The sequence below is a fragment of the Lepus europaeus genome, chromosome 20 (genome assembly GCF_033115175.1).
Source record: "Lepus europaeus isolate LE1 chromosome 20, mLepTim1.pri, whole genome shotgun sequence".
NCBI lineage: Eukaryota > Metazoa > Chordata > Mammalia > Lagomorpha > Leporidae > Lepus > Lepus europaeus.
This window is the reverse complement of record NC_084846.1, coordinates 15,321,342-15,338,915: the sequence shown is the minus strand read 5'-3', so window position 1 is coordinate 15,338,915 and position 17,574 is coordinate 15,321,342. Positions and strand designations below refer to the sequence as shown.

Here is a 17,574-nt window from a genome sequence, read left to right as displayed (position 1 = left end):
CTTGGCAGCGACAGCTCCATCTACCCATCCCCCACCCCTCCTCTGAGTGACAGCTGAGGGAGGGGTTCCCGGAGACCAAGGAGGTCTCTGATTCACATCCAGAAGGGGTCCTGTGCAGCAACAGTCCCCAGCAGCCAACTCCTAACAGCTCCCCTCCTTCCCCAGGTAAGGTCCTCAGGTCCCCAGGATGGTGCCCAGCACAGGCTGGGGGAACCACAGAGGTCCGCATCCTGAAGCTGTGGAGCCCAGGAGACATCCCCCTGCCCCCGCTGCCCGCTTTGCCTCCTTAGTTTGCAAACTCCTTTTACATCACCACATAGTGTGTGTCTTCCAGTGTGAATTTGGGCTGTGCCAGGGCTTCCAGGCTGGTGCTTTCTGGTGGGGAGCAAGGGAGCCTGGGGGAGTCCACAGCGGCTTTCTGCTCCCTAACTTCAGGGTACCCCGGGTTGGATGCCCCAGGCACCTCCTGGGGGTCCATCCTGGGCAGGTGGATGACCAGTGTGTGCTCCGGGGCACTGTCTTCCATTGGATCTGGAGGTGCCACGTTCTGGGTGTCAGAGATCCACTCCTGCTGGGGTGAAAGGTGAAAGGTGAATGGTGAAATGTAAAAGGTGAGGGATAAGTACATGGGCCAGGAACACTGGGCTTTACCTGGAAATCTCCTCGGTGGCACTCGAAGAGCCCGGGGAAGCTGGATTTGGGGTCTGGCACAGTGGGCACGAGAAATTTCTTGACACTGTAACCGACAGCTGTCATTCATGTGGCAGGTCCTCCCTTCCCCTCCCTACTCAGGAGCACAAGACCCTGAGCCATCCCCAGGAGCTCCATCTGGGTCTCCCAGGTGGGTATAGCAGGTGTACAAGGCTCTGAGCCAAGCCCTGTTGCTGCCTCTTCCCAGATGTGCATGGACCCCTGCCCAGCCCTGATGCCCCCCCACCTGTGCATCTGGTCAGTGCCAGCCTCACCTGTGCAGCTTCCACAAGGACAGAAAGAGGAGGCCCATGAGCAGGATGCTGGCCAGGACAAAGACGAAGGTAAACTTGGGGACCTGAGTCCTGTCCGAGCATGAATCTTAAAAAATAAAATAAAATAAAATAAATCAACAAGGCCCTGCTCCATTTCTAGAACCTTCTGGAATGCTCTAGAATGCCATGAACTGCCTTCAGGCCACAAATGAACCAGGCGTCCACCTGCACACCCACCCCCAGCCAGGGCAGAGGCAGGGCCACCCACAAGACCCTGATGCTGACCCTGTCCATCATCATCCACAGAGACATCTGTCAATCAGTCCACTCACCTGTGTGTCACTACTACTTGTCTATCATCTATGTCTAGCTATCATTATCTATGGAGACATAGGTAATATGGACTGATCTGTCAATCCACTCATCTGATGTCTATCTGCCATCTGTCAATCATCTATGTCTGTCCATCTTCATGCATGGAGACACATATAGTACAAACTGACCTGTCAATCAATCCACTCATCTGTGGGTCTATCTACCATCTGTCAATCACATATGTCCATGATATGTATAATACAGATTGACCTGTCAATTCCATCATGTCGTATGTCTATCTACCATCTGTCAATCATCCACCAGTCCATCAACTATGTATGTTCTGTCTCATCTTTTATCCATCCATCCCTCACCTATCGTCTGTCAATCTATTTCTTGTCATCAATTCATAGATCCATCTGTCATCTTACTTGTCTGTCTGTGCCATCTACCACCAACTGATGTCTATCTTCTCCTCTGTCTGTCACTTGTCCATCATCTCCAATATATGTGTCTATATTTACCCATTGTTGGTGAACTGTCATTTGTGCATCAGGTATTCACATTCCATAACTGTTTCTCTATCAGTTCTCCCAGTCATGTGTCAATCCTCTGGTTTGTGTCTCTCATTAATCATTTATATATGTATCTATGTATCTATCTATGTGTATCAATATATCTATCTGTCAATCCATCCACTTATGTATCCATCTGCTGATGTATCATTTATCTATCCAACCATGTACCTATTATATATCTACATATCCATCTATGTATCTGTCAATTTAACCATGTATCTATCATCTGTCTAGATATCTATCCATCTGATAATTCATCCACTTATCTATTATCTATCTACATATCTATCTGTGTATCTGTCAATCCTACCATTTATTTGTCTTTCCATCCACTTATCTATCATCTATCTACATATCTGTCTATCCATCTGTCAATCCAGCTACTTATCTGTCTATCCATCCACTTATGTATGTATCATCTATTTACATATCTATGTATCTGTCAATCTACCCACTTATTTATCATCTATCTACAGATCCATCTGTTTATGTATCTGTCAATCCAACCACTTATCCATCAGTCCATCTAGTTATCTATCATCTATCTATCTACATATATATGCATCCATCTGCCAATCCATCCATTTATCTATCATGTCTACATATCAAAGTATCTATGTATTTATCCATTTGCCAATCCATCAACTTATCATCTATCTAGCTACATATCTATGTGTCTGTCAATCCATCCATTTATCTGCCTATCCATTTTATCTATCTATCTATCTATCTATCTATTAATCCATCCATTTACCTGTCAATCTGCCTATCTATCTGTTATCCATGCAGTGACCTTGGAGGTGTCATGGAAATCACTTTGCATTGATTTCACATTTCTTTCACCCAAAACAAGCTGGCCTTTCAACTCCAATTTCCTTCTTGTTATTTTGCACCTGTCCATCAATCTATCCTATGTGTCCATTACCCATCATCTTTGGGTGTGTGTCCATCCTCTGTGTATCTATTAATGTATGTGTCCATCATCTTAATATCTGTCCATCTATGTGTCAATCATCTGAGTGTTTATTCATTTGTCAATCATCCATCTCTCCATGTGTCAATCATCTGAGCCTCTCCACATCTCTCTACCAGTCTGCCCATCACCTGCACAGCTCCATGTCCCTTCACAACCATCTATTCCACCCTTCCACCTGGTCATCCACCTGTTGCCTGACATCTCTGAGCAGCCATAGACATGCCTGAAGCCACGTGGCCATGTCACATGTCACGTATCACCTCCTGGCCATGACGACTGTCACCTTAGACATCCATCAGGGCCTCCATCACTGCTTTCTGTTATTCCCATTTGTTCATCTGTGCCCAGCAGAAGTCACCCTCTGTCCACTCCTGGTCCCACCCCTTTTCCTGTCAATCTCCAGCCTTGATACCTCACCCATCTCCTATCAGTCTCCACTCCAGGTCCCACCCTTTTTCCTGCCAATCTCCTCTTCTGGTCCCTCCTGTTCTCCTGCCAATCCTTACTCCTGATCCTGCCCCTTCTCCTGTCAATCTTAGCTCCTAGTTCCTCCCCTTTCCCCTGGTCCCACCCCGTTCCTCTAGTTCCCCTGGGAACCCTGAAGCTGGGTGTGGCTTATACCTGAAGCCAGGTGTTCTCACCTTTTGGCCGTGCCTGCTTCCAATGACTGACAGCTGACCACTCGCTGGGCTGGGCCTCAGGGCCATAGACAGACAGCTTCGTCCTCGCTCGCACCCGGAAGCGGTAGCATTTGTCTGGATCCAAGCCCCGGATGGTGACATTGCAGGTCTCCGCATCCTGGGACTGGGGGTTTTGGGGAAACAGAGCGACCACACTTCAGGGCTCATCTGAGGCTGCAGATACCTATGCACCTGCTACACCCACCTGGGAAACCCGGATGGAGCTCCTGGCTCCTGGCTTCATGTTTCTGCTCACGCACACTTAGGAGGCAGCAGCAGGAGGTGGCTCAGGTCCCTGTGCACCTGCTGCACTCACCTGGGAGACCCGTGCAGACCCCGCCCCCCGCCCCAGGCCCCGACTCCTTCACCTGCCACTCAGTGTCGAAGGTGCTACGGTGCTGCACCTCGTACAGGATCCCGCTGTAGGGTAGTTGCATGCAGCTCACAGTCACTGCCTCCTCCTCCCACTGGAAGCTGATGTCACGGGGTGAGCCGGGCTTCACTGAGAGGAGGAGGAGAAGGAGGGGAAAACCTTGCCACCATCACATCCAACACGAGCCGCCAGTCGCGGCTCGATGACATCACAGAGGCATCCAGGAATTCCCTGCCCACTCCAGGCAATGTCACACGGGGGGGGGGGAGCTTCTCGAGTGACGTCATGCGGTTATCAGGTGATCTCACATGGCTCTTTGCGTGACGTCATGTGGGTTGGAGCCTGTGACGTCGTGTCGGTCATCAGGTGAGGTCACATCGTTAATTGCATGACATCACATGGTTAATTGTGTGATGTCATGTGGGTCGGCATGTGCTCATGATGTATTGTTTCCATTGCATTTGCACGCTTGGCCAAGGAGGGTTTGCAGGGCACCCTGGAGCAGGTAACTGGATGATCCTGCAATTTCCCCTGCCCTCTCTAAAGACATGACTAACAGATGTCCATCCAAAGCAGAAGAAATACACCCATGAGCACTCACGGTGGTCGCTGAGCCACTGGCTGCGGTTGATGAGGGCGTGGCTGCCGTTGAGGAGCGCAAAGTGCAGGATGTCATCGCCCGCGGTAGACAGCAGGCACCCATTGGTGTGACCGCCATGGATGCTGTAGTGCAGGCACTGGACATAGGCAGGGTCATCCTGGAACCTGACGAGGACACATACAGGACAGCGGCGCGTGCTGAGCCCCATCCCTGCGGCTCTTATAGAATTAAAAAAGAATTTCCAGTGTCACCTGCAAGGCAGGTGTGATGTGATGTTTTGCAGGATGCATGCTTGTGCATTTTTTTTTTTGTTTTGGCATGCTCCTCAAGTTTATCTCCGTGCATTTTTGCAGGCGTTGTTTGCATGCATTTCGAGCTGGATGCAAAAATATACTGAGATAATTTTTGCATAATGCATTTCCATTATTTTTGCATGGAATTTTTTGCATGCATCTCAAGCGTTGTTTGCATGCATTTCAAGCTGCACGCAAAAATAAACAGATTGCTGCATGATTTTTGCAGGATGCATTTCCATGCACTTTTTTTAAAAAAAGATTCATTTATTTATTTTAAAGTCAGAGTTACACAGAGAGAGAAAGAGAAGCAGAGAGGCAGAGAGGCAGAGAGAGAGAGAGAGAGAGAGAGAGAGAGAGAGAGAGAGAGAGGTTTTCCATCTGCTGGTTCACTCCCCAATTTGCTGCCAATCTGAAGCCAGGAACCAGGAGCTTCTTCAGGGTCTTCCACATGGTTCAGGGGCCCAAGGACTTGGGCCATCTGCTATTGCTTTCCCAGGCCATAGCAGAGAGCTGGTTTGGGAATGGAGCAGCCAGGACTCGAACAGGCGTCCATATGGTAGCCAGCACTGCAGGCAGTAGCTTTACCTGCTAGGTCACAGCACTGACCCTTCCATGCACTTTTGCATTCATTTTTACAATGCATTTCAAACATTGTTTGCATGTATTTCAAGTTGCATTAAAATACACTGAAATGGCTGCGTTTTTTTTGCATAATGCATTTCCATGCATTTATGCATGCTTTTTTGTCAGGCATCTCTGCATTTTGTGCATCTCAAGCATTATTTCCATGCATTTCAAGATGGATAAAAACATGTTGAGATCTCGGAATAATTTTATTTTTGGAAGGTTGTATTTTTGCATGCATCTCAAGCTGGGTGCAAAATATGCTGAGATAACTGCATATTTTTATTTTTGCATAATACATTTCCAAGCATTTTTGCATCAATTTTGTGCATTCATTTCAAGCATTGTTTGCCCTCATTTTGAGCTGGATGCAAAAATATACTGAGATCGCTTCGTAATTTTTTGCATAATGTATTTCTAAGCATCTACCTGCACCTCGAGTCCACTGCACACCCTCCTGAGCTCCCTCACACCCATGCACCCCTCCAGAGGCAGAATACACTTTGTAACTGAGGCTCCTGGCCTCACTCACTTCCCGAGGACCTCACCTGTACATGAAGGTCAGGTTGCTTCCGAATGTTTTGCCAGCGTCCCAGGTGACCTGTACTGTCTGGAAATTGAAGCAGGTGATCTGGAGTCCTAGCTGCCCTGTGTGGAGACAGAAGATGACAGACCACTGCCAGCAAAAGCCCGACCCGCTAGATGGATGAATGATAGCTGTCAGAGGCATGCTGAGCTGGAAATGCGCAGGTGCAACACTGAGGGAAAGTCTGCAGCCCTGGTGACATCCTAGTTGGGTCACCATCATCTATGGCACCACCAGGTCATGGTCAAAGTACCTGGAACCCGCTCCCAGGTGTGCATGAGCAGGAATCTGCAGTCAGGAGCGAGGAGCTCCATCTGCATCTCTCACGTGAATACAGCAGGAGCATAGGGACCTGAGCTGTCCTTTGTAGCTGCATGAGCAGAGAGCTGCAGCCAGGAGCCAGAAGCTCCATCTGGGTCTCCCATGTGAGTGCAGCACTTGCACAAGACGTCGAACCATCTCCTGCTTCTTCCTTAATCCAGGTATGCATGAGCATGGAGCTGCAGTCAGAAGCCAGGAGCGCCATCCAGGTATCCTACATGGGTGCAGCAGGTGCACAAGGACCTGAGCCTCCCCCTGCTGCCTCCTCCCAGGTGTGCATAAGGATGGAGCTGCAGTCAGAAGCCAGGAGCTCCAACAAGCTCTACCACATGGGTGTAGCAGTTGCACTGGGGCCTGAGCCATCCCCTGCTGCTGCCTCCCAGGTGTGCAGGAGCAGAGGGCTGGAATCTGAAACACAACAAGAACTCAAACCTGGACACTCTGATATGGATGAATGATGGATGGGTGGGTGGGTGGACAGACAGGTGGATGGATAGATGGATGCATGGGTGGGGGGGTGGATGGATGAGTGGATAGGTGGATGGGTAGTTGGATGAATGCTTGCATCTGTGGATAAATGGATGGTTGGATGGTTGGATGTGTAGATAGGTGGATGGGTGGGTGGGTAGATGGATGGGTGGGTGGATGGGTAGGTGGGTGGATAGATGGATGGATGGATGGGTGGGTGGGTGGACAGATGGATGATCGATGGATGGATGGATGTGTGGACATGTAGGCAAGCACATGGATGGATCCATTGGCAGAAAGGTCTATAGCAACTCATATGTGATGAATCTGAATGCATATGTAAACATCCAAGTGTCACTGAAAGAGAGTTTGTTAAAACAAATGGGAAATGCATATCAAGGAAAAAATCATTCATGCATTTCACTGAAATCAACTCCTCTTTGAACAGCACCTGTCTCTCTGACATGTCCTAGTTGGTGACTTGAGAGATGATATCTGTCAGTCATCCATCAACTCCTGGTTTCTGGAACTAGGGCTTTAGGAAGTCCTTGCTAGGCCTCACCTTGCACCTGAAGAAGAATTTGCATGTGTGAGTGCATTTCTGTGCATGCCTCTAGCAGGAGCAAAGACCTCACTGCAACTTCTGTCCATGAAAGAAAAAACACGAATCCGGAGTGATTGATAACCATCGGCTACACCCACTTTGCAATCGAAAAGCAGAAGTGGAACTTGTGGTCGGGGCCTGGTGTAGGGGTGGGGACTCAGCAGTAGGTGGAGGGGGAGGAAGAGAGGAAGCAGGGAATGGCTCAGCTTGTGCAACTGCTGTGGGAGACCCTGGTGGAGCTCCTGGTTCCTGGCTGCTGCTCCCTTCTCATGCACACCTGGGAGAAGGCAGCAGGGGATAATCGCTCAGGGCCTCTGCACCTGCTGCACTCACCTGGGATACCTGGATGGAGTTCCTTGCCCCAGACTGCAACTCCCTGCTCATGCACACCCGGGAGGTGGAAGGGAACATTATTTACTATTACTATTATTATTTGGCTGTTATAAAAGTGAAGCGTCTCCTGTGACTGATGGAACTGCAATTCCTGAGGTCAGAGGCCCCACACATGATCAGATTGGCAGAAACTGGAAGAACAATCAGGGGTTTCCAGGCTGGCCAAGGGAGAGAGAGCTAGACAGATAGTGGAGGCTGGCGACAGTGAATGTAGCAGCAGGGGAAGGCGCAGGTCCTTGTACAACTGTTGTACCCATGTCAGAGACCAGGATGGAGCTCCTGGCTCCTGGCTGCAGCTCCCTGCTCATGCACCCTGGGGAGGTGGAAGGAGGCATTATTTATTATTATATATTTTATATATTTAAATATTTTATATATTTAAATATTTTATATTTCAGAAAAATGAAGCTTCTTCTGTCCCTGATGGCACAGAAGTCTGTATGCTTGGAGGTTAAGCCAACAAGGCTTATATTGGCAGAAACAGGAAGCAAAAGACAGGGGTTTCCAAGATGGCGGGGGGCCAGTGGAGTGGCTGTTTATCTGCAGGACGGACACAGAAAGGGAGAGCTAGACAGATGTCTGAGGCTGGCGGCAGCCTGGGAGGCAGCCTTGTAGACACCTATGCTCTGCGCAGGTGTGTGTGTGTGTGTGTGTTTAAGACAGCAGTTTTCAGAGACAGAGCAGCTCCCAAACATGGCATTCTGGGAGGCAGGTGTCAGGTTGGCCCATGTACCAGGCCTGTCGTGGCTCCTGGCTACAGCTTCCAGCTCACACACACCTGGGGGGCGGCAGCAGGGTATGGCTCAGGTCCTAGTGTAGCTGGTGCACAAATGTGGGAGACTGGATGGAGCTCCTTGCTCCTGCCTGCAGTTCCCTGCTCACGCATACCCTTGTGCACCTAGTACTCACATGGGAGACCGGGATGGAGCTCCTGGCACCTGGCTTCAGCCCAGAGTCTTCACACAGCCCAGATTTTGTACATGGCCTAGACACTGCACACAGCCCAGATTATGCACATGGCCCAGATTATGCACACAACCCAGATTCCCAAGATGCTTCAGATTCTCCACACACCCGAGTCAGGCCTCTTCATGGTGCCAGGAAATCACCACAAAAAAACCCAATGAAATTCTTCTATGGTACATTTAGAAAGAGAAAAAAAGTCAAAGAAAGGACAGAGACTGTAAACCACTAATGCCAAGGACTGAGGCCTTACCTGCCCCCATGTTCCTCTTACCTGTTCCCAGGTGCCCCGAAGCCTCCCAAGGACCCAGCAGGAAGGTGAAGAGGAATATAGCAGCTGTGGGGGCTGCTGCGTGGACTGGGCAGCTCATGCCTGCTCCCGAAACGAGAGACTGACACATGAGTGACGATCATCCAGGGTGGAGGGTGGGGAGATTTCGGCTGGTGAGTGACAGGTGGAGGCCACACCCCTTTGATGAAGAGGCAGAGATGGAACAAAGGATAAAATGGCAGGAAGGAAACAGGCTCGGTATCGGCATTAAAAAAAAAAAACTACACACACTTGTCATCCTGTCAATCAGATAGGGATCAGGACATGGACATCCTGGGGACAACATCCTGTCTCTCACATGGAGATTAGGACTTGGACTTCCTGGAGACATCATCCTGTCAATCACAAGGGCATGAGGACCTGGACATCTCAGGGATGTCATCCTGTCACATAGGACTTTTACACCCTGGGGATGTCATCCTGTCTATCATATGGGCATGAAGACCTGTCAGATGGAACCTCTCATTTTCTCTCTGCTTCTGTCTCTGTCTCTTTCTCTCTAGCTCTGCCTTCCAAATAAATTTAGTTTTAAATAAAAAATGGGAAGTGGCTTCCTGGGAAACTCATCTCTCTATGACTTAGGGCCTCTCCGTCACACTCACTTCCTCATCCAGCCCACGAGTGGCATTTCAACTCAGAAAATTCTGGAAATTGGGGCTGTCCTGGGCTTTCCAGGGGTCAAAGTGATGTGCTGGTGGGCCTCAGAACCAGCTGGGGGCTTGCAGTCTGGGCTTATGATGGACCGATGGACAGATGAGTGACAAAAGGACAGATGATGCACAGGTTGACAGATGATTGACAGGTGGAAGGATGACTTACAGATGGGTGGATGATGGAGAGATGACTGGTAAGGATGTTCGAAGGTAGACAGAGAGGTTGATGGATGGCTGAGGGAGAGATTCATGCATAAGGACAGATATAGGAAAGAGAGGTGATAGAGAGGTTAGTGGATAGATAGATGATAGGTAGATGGTAGACAGATAGGTGATAGACAAAGATAGAGGGAGAGAGAGATGACTGACAGAATAATAAGTAGATAGATGATAGACAGGTGATAGATTCCTAGATTCCTAGATAGACAGATATAAAGAAAGGCACATGATGGACAGATTAATAAAGAGGATGGATAGTTGACAGGTGTCACATACATAGATAATTAGACAATAGGTAAAAAGAGAGATAGGTAGACAGGTAGAAGTAGATGACATGTGGTAATGAAGATAGGTAGAAAGATAAGAGGTGATGGATGAAGGATGGAAGTAGGTGGGGATAGAGAAATAGATGATAGATGGATTGACAGACGGATGCAGAGCACATGGGAGCTGCACTGAAAGTCAATGGACAGCGTGCCTGCTGACAGGCATCTAAGCAGGATGTTCTAGAACGTTCAAGAATATTTTTGAAATTTTGAGGGTATCCCAGGCACACACCTGAAAGCTGGACTCAAGGTCAAGCATTGTTATGAAAGCTCCCCAAGTGGGTGTGATAGAAGACCTTTGCACGAGGACAAATCCTTTTGGGAGACACAGCAGGTGAGGCAGCTATCAGAACTGACAACTGACAACTGACAACTGTCCAGATGGGTCAATCACACTGAAAGACCTGGGTGGAGCTGCTGGCTCCCTGACTGCATCTCCCTGCTCATGAACACAAGGGCTGTGAATGAGCAGGGGAAGGCTCAGGGCCTTGTGCACCTGCCTCCTTTGTGGTGGCATTCACCTGATGTCCGGGAACTCAGGTGCCCCAGGCACAGGTGAGCTCCTGCAGTCCAGCAAGGCAGCCCAGCTCAGGCCCAGACCTGGACCTCAGGCTCCTGCCTTCAAAGGCCTCTGAAGCTGGAACCACCAGGCAGCCCACAGTACTGTGTATGGCCCTCAGGTGACAGCAGCGTCCTCCAGGTAAACCTCACAGCTCTGAATGCAGGTGCTGCTTCTGCTTCCCATGCAAACACAGGTGAGCATGCATGGTGACCATATACTGAACGACACCCCACCCCCACCCCGTGAGCAACCCTTGTCTCCTCCCCTAATTCCAGAGTGCCCTTTAAAAAATAATAGACACCCCTGAGTGTGCTGCTGCAGGTCCACTTGCCTGCATTGCTTTTATGCAGATAAACAGGATGACAGATTGACAAGCCGTCAATGGGAGTGACAGACAGCAGGAGACCCTCCACACACCAGTGAGTGACAGAGCTTGTGGGATGTGGCCCCACCTGTTGGTGGAATGTCTCCACAGTCTGACTACACAAGACCCAGCCAAAGTCCCCCAAATCCAGCTGACCCCTTAAAGATCAACACATGATGGACAGATCTATCCCTCATCCCCTCGTCTCTGTCCCTTCATTCCTTAATTCACGTCCCATGTGAACAACACCCCAGTGGTTGCACATTTTTCTTCTCATTCTTCCCTTCAGGAAGAGTGGAGTCGTGTGCAGCTGTGGACATGAGCTGACCTCATTTACCGGGGGCTACGGTTTCCCAATCTTGCCGCAAAGGAAGTGCTGGTAGGCAGGAAGAGGAACAGTAGATGGACAGACAGGCAGAAAGACAGACTGGTGGAGGACGAAGAGCAGGAGGAGGAAGAGGAGAAGGAGGTGGTGCTGGCTTGCCAATCAGTCTCCCGGTGAGCCCAGCATTTGCAGGATCCATGGCTGCTGCTGCTGAGCTGATTTGCACCTGCTCATGACTCCTGCTCCAAGTGAGCAGAGTGGGATAGGGAGTGGGAGGGAAGTCCTTGGGGGAGGAGGGTGAAGCCTAGGAAACTTCTAGAAATTTAGGATCCCCCTTCCTGGGTCTCCCCAGAGCTTCCTAGCTCTGATCACCCAGGTGCGTGCATCTGTGTGAGTGTTAAGGTCTCAGCAGGAGGCACCCGGAGCTTGGTTTCAGCTGGGGCTGCACCTGGCAGGCTGCACACAGCTGATAAAGGCTTTGAGATGCAAGCCAAGATTTAAAAAAAAAAAATTCCCATCCCATTAAGGGCTCAGGGTTGGCATCTGAGGGTGGGACAGGCAGAGGGAAAAGCGAAGAGGGAGCTGTGAGGAGGACGTTTTTGGATGATGATAGACATCCCACACCCACCCACCCACCAATCCATTCATCTGCTGGGGAATGGCTCATGGCCTTGTGCACCTGCTACACCCATGTAGGAAACCAGGATGGAGCTCCTGGCCCCAGACTGCAGTTTCCTGCTCATGCACACCTCACTGTACCCCCACACCAGTCCCGATACTTGATGGCTTGTCCTGTCACATCGATGGCTTGTCCCATCACTCGCCCTCTTGCAACCATTACAACACCCATGTTAAAAAGGCAAGTCATTAATTTTTTTAATAACAGAAACCTGAGCCACATTGTGTTTGTGTTTGTATTTTTATTTTTGCTTCTATTTTTCAGAGGGTCCCTGGAACCAGAGAAAAATGTCCCCAGGATGTGCGGGTCCTCAACCCTATATGACAGACAGGAGGATGTCCCCAGATGTCCAGGTCCTAATCCCCATGTGATAGGATGATGTTCCCAGGATGTCCTCTCTTCTCTCTCTCTCTCTCTCTCTCTCTCTCTCTCTCTCTCTCTCTGCCTTCCCTCTCTTGCTGATGTCCCCACAGGTGTCCTGCTGACATCTCTTGTACTATACACTTGGCTTGTCCCAGCATTCCTCCAGGACCAGGGAGACCAAGAGGCCAGGGGGCAGATCACAGCCTCAATGTGACCTTCAAGGAAAATGACCCTAAGCTAAGCATGCACAGAGGACATGACTGAAGCCAGGTGCTCACTGACACATGAGGAGACAGGGAAAGTCACTACAAAGGTGAGCTCCTAGCCCACAGGTGAGCCCTCAGCTCCACAACAGGCTGTCCTTATCATGTAAGAGAACCATGATGGTGCCCACAGAGGGTCATGGGAAACCATGGGTAGAAGGATGGGTGGATGGATTGGATGGGTGGGTGGGTGGATGGGTGGATGGATGGATGCATACATGGATGGATAGATGAACGGATGGGTGGATGTTTCGATGAGTGAGTGGAATGATGGGTGAATGGATGATGGACAGATGGACAATCATTTAGATATAAATGGATGGCTGGATCAACAGACATAAATTGTAGGTGCTATAGGTAGATAGATGCTTACCATATAGGATAGATATTATGAAAGGATAAGTGAGACATGTACATATAGATATATTCACAGATTAATGAAAAGATACATGATATGTATTAATTTATTAACAAGTGTATAAGTAGATAGATGATATACATTGATGGGTAGATAGAAAATGGGTGATGGATAGATATATGCATATGTAGAGGGAAATATAGATGATGGATATAATGGATAGATGGAGATAATTGGCAGGTAGATGAGATATGTTGAGGAGTAGATGACATATGACAGATAGCTGGATAATAGATAAAATAGATGAGTTGATATAATAGATATGACATGACAGAGAGACAGAGGTGATAAACAGATGGATATGTAGAAACATAGATTTATGATAGATAGATCTGATAGGTGGATAAACTTAATACTTCACCCACATGGGAGACCTGGATGACTACAGCTCCTTGCTCATGAATACCTAGGAGGAGGCAGTAGCAGGGGATGGTTCAGGTCCCTGTGCACCTGCCAGGAGTCTCACGGCTCCTGGCTATGGCAGACATTTGGGGGGAGTGAACCAGTGTATGGAGCCAGGTCTTCCTGACAGGATGTTGCCGCACCTTTACCTCTATGACGCTGCATGTGGGCGCCACGTTCGAGGTTCAAGTGACAGCCCATCAGACATCTGTGTGAGACCCTGGTGTATGGCAACACAGGTATCTCAGGGGCCTTTCTCCCCTTCTCCCCTTGTCCCAAACCCCTCCCGCTGCAAGACCCCCTCCACCACCCAGGCCCAGCTTCTGTGCACCAGGCTGAGCTCTCACACCTGCTTACCTGTGCTGCACAGGTGTGTAGGGTACAGCCGTCAGCAACTTTTCCTGCCTCATCTACAAGGCCAATTTCCTGAACTGCACCTGGGCCTGGGGGCCTGTTCTCTCCGCGGACGCCCAGCACTTCCTGTTTCTGCTGGGCTCCAGGTGAGCACTGGGGGTGGGGGTGGGACGATGGCCATGTGCAAGAAGAAAGGCTGATACTGGGGACTATTTTAATGCATGCTTCTAGGATGCTGCAGGAGCCAAGGCGAGAGGGAAGCAGAATGCTCCGCGTACCCGCAGGAGGCAGCCATATACCTGGGCTGCCACCTACTTGGCCGGTCCAGGTGGCCCTTCTCCACCTACTTCCTGGTCATCGGCAGCAGCCAGCATATGTGCATCCAGTTCTTCATCGCCATCCTGTCCACCAAGGAAATGGGTGAGCACCATGAATGGGTGCTCGTTGTTGGCTTCTGCTGTTTCAGGGTGGGGTGGCGTTGATTAATTGATTGAAGTCTGCATGACAGAGTCGGAGAGCGAGCTTCCATGTGCTGGTTCACTCCCCCAAAATGTTCCCAACAGTCAGGGGCTGGACCAGGCTGCAGCCAGGAGCCAGGAGCTCCATCCAGGTCTCCTACGTGGGTGCAGCAGGTGCACAAGGCCCTGCTCCTTCCCCTGCTGCTGCCTCCTAGGTGTGCCTGAGCTACAGTCAGGAGCCAGAGCTCCATTATGGTCTCCCTCAGATAGGCAGGCAGGGAGTGTTCAGCAGTGTCCTGGGCAGCCAGTGGGGGCAGGAATGGGCACCACTCAGCCCTGGGGGATCTGTTGCCCTACAGAACGCTTCAACCCTCTGGCCCAACACTAGCATCCACTCTAACGAATCCCACTACCTGATCCAGTGGTTGCAGCCCAGAACCCAGCAATGGCTGTAGCACCTGGATTCCCAGTACCAGCTGGACATCCAGAAGGAGGTATGTGACATCCCCTCAGAGGTCCCCGAAGTGTGGGTGGGGTTTACTGGGCAGGACAGGTGCAGGGGGTGCAGGTGCACGGGAGCTGTCACTCAAGCATCTGCTCCCTCTGGCCGAATGCACGAAACTCTTGGGAACCTCCAGGATTGCAGAAGATGAAATATTAGCTTTTTCTGTATTTTTGTGCTGTTTTGGTCTTTGTGAAGAGCATGGAACCTGGCAGCCAGAAACCCCTGGTGAGTTTCACGTCGCATTTAAATTTTGTCTATCAACCCTGGCTGATCGATTCCTTCTATAAAACACCTTTGGACCCAGATGCACACCTGGGAGGCAGCAGCAGAGGATGGCTCAGGGCCTTGTGCACCTGCTGCACCCATGTGGGAGACCTGGATGGAGCTCCTGGCTTCTGACTGCAGCCTGGCCCTGAACTTGCTGTTTTGTGCATTTGGAGGAGCGAACTAGCTCATACTTGCTTTCTCTCTCTCTCTCTCTCTCTCTCTCTCTCTCTCTCTCTCTCTCCTACCCTGAAGTCAGTGTGTCTGGCATGCCAGAGAAAAAAATACAATCTCTCTAGCCCAGAGCCCAGAGTCAAGCACTGCATATGGGTCTGAGCTGTGGATGCCAGGGTCCTGGGCTAGAGCCCTTGGAGCCAGCCCATGTACCTTGGTAATGGCTTTGCAGGATGCAGGGGTCCACTCCTTAGTGATGGGCAGGTGCCAGGGATGCCTGGCAGACCCAGGACCTCCCCAATTGGCTGCCCTGCTTCTGATCCAGCTCCCTGCATGTACACACCTGGGAGGCAGCAGTAGAGGATGGCTCCGGTCCTTGTGCACCTGATGCATGCATGTGGGAGACTTGGATGGAGCTCCTGGCTCCTGCCTGCAGCTCCCTGCTCATGTAAACCTGAGAGGAGGCAGCAGGGGATTGTACACGTGCTTGTGTACCTGCTTCCCCTAGCTGGGAGGCCCAGATGGAGTTCCTGGATGCTGACTGAACTCCCCACTCATGCACACCTGGGAGGCAGCAACAGGAGATGGCTCAGGTGAACTGCTGCCTGTCAATAGCATGTGCCAGCCTGACCCAGCCCACACTTGTCATGTTTCCACCTGCAGGCTCTGACACAGAGGATGGCAGCCTTGTGCATGTGTCCCTGCTTGTGTTCTTGGGGACCCTCATCTGTTCCCTTGTGCTAGGCTTTATCGCTAAAAGGTAATCTGTCAGATGCATGTACCCCAGGCAAGATGTTCCCCAAGTGGCCACACAGCCAGGGCTGAGCCAGGTCAAAATCAGGAGCAAGGAGCTCCTCCAGATCTCCCATGGAGGTGCAGCAGGTGCGCAAGGAGACTCAGGAGAGGGGAGCTAAAGTCGAGAGCTAGGAACTCAAATAGTTGTGCTGAAATTTGCAAGGAAGATGAGTGTGGAAGGCTGACCCTGTGATGGATCAAAGGTTTCAGAATGTTCCAGAAAGTTCCTGGCTGTGACTGTACTTTCCTGTCCTGTCTCTTGTTTCTTGCTTCCCTCATAATGGCAATGCTAAGATTTGCAAGGGAGATGGGTGTAGAAGACTGAGCCTGCTTCCTGCATCCCTTATGATGGCAGTGCTGAGATTTGTAAGGGAGATGGGGGTGGATGGCTGACCCTCAGTGACAGATGGAAGGTTCCAGAACTTGCCATGCTCACTCTTCTGCCCCTTCCCTCACCCCAGCTTCTTCAGGTAGTGTGGCCTCTTGTCAAATGGAATGACTGGCAGGATGTGGACCACCAGCTGGCATCAGGGGAGCACAGGCTGAGCCCCTGAGCCATTCCCTGCTGCTTCCTCCCAGGTGTGCATGAGCAGGGAGCTGGATGGGAAGTGGAGCCACAGTGCAATGACTGCCCATGCCCACCTGTTCCTGGGACGAGTCCCCAGCAGGTTCTGGTACAGGTGAGAACGAGGAGGTGCTGACAGTGCAGGAAGTCGGCCAGGTCATGGGGGGCCAAAGCATGTCCACACCTTCTGGACAGGTGCAGGAAGCTAGCCTCTCTGTCAAGGGTGGATTAGGACCTGGACACCCTGGGGACATCATCCTGTCAATCACATGGGGATCAGGAGCTGGACCTCCTGACCTGCTCACTCCTGCACTGCAGACCACAGGGAAGACAGCCGGTTGTAAGAGACCAAATCTGAGGAACTGGCCGACCATGGTGTTGCTCATCAGGATGTGTGCAGGAAGGGTGAGCTGTCCATTATGATGAGCCCGGCTAAGTGCCCGCCCTCTACATCTGGCCGTTGGTCCTGTGTCAGCAACATCTCAAGTCCCCAGCAGATGCGAGCCCTCTCTCTCTCTCCCCGCCTTTTCAATAAATTTACAGAAATTTACACAGAATCAGGTGATTTACATAATTTTTGAAACTTTATATAGATTTCAATAAATTTCAATAAGTTCACATAGATTTCAATAAATAAATTCTGGTAAATTCACATAAACATAAACCTAATCAATTTACATAAATCTACATTAATTTTACTAGATTTCAATAAATTTACAAGACTTAATGAATTCACATGAATTTCAATAAGCTTGCAGAAATTGCAACACATTTGCTTGGATTTCTAAATTTACATAAATTTCAAAATTTA

General features: G+C 50.1%; 1 protein-coding gene across 1 annotated transcript; it reads right to left on the bottom strand.

The window, feature by feature from the left end:
- Positions 1-304: 304 nt before the first annotated feature.
- On the bottom strand, positions 305-12,340 carry CRLF2 (cytokine receptor like factor 2). The gene is made up of 9 exons (XM_062178523.1): positions 12,283-12,340; positions 9,018-9,116; positions 5,957-6,056; positions 4,489-4,652; positions 3,883-4,046; positions 3,476-3,638; positions 966-1,071; positions 652-736; positions 305-568 (listed from the first exon to the last, which is right to left on the bottom strand). Exons 1-9 carry the CDS (start codon positions 12,338-12,340, stop codon positions 305-307), a joined length of 1,203 nt encoding a protein of 400 aa, XP_062034507.1.
- Between the last annotated feature and the right edge of the window lie 5,234 nt (positions 12,341-17,574).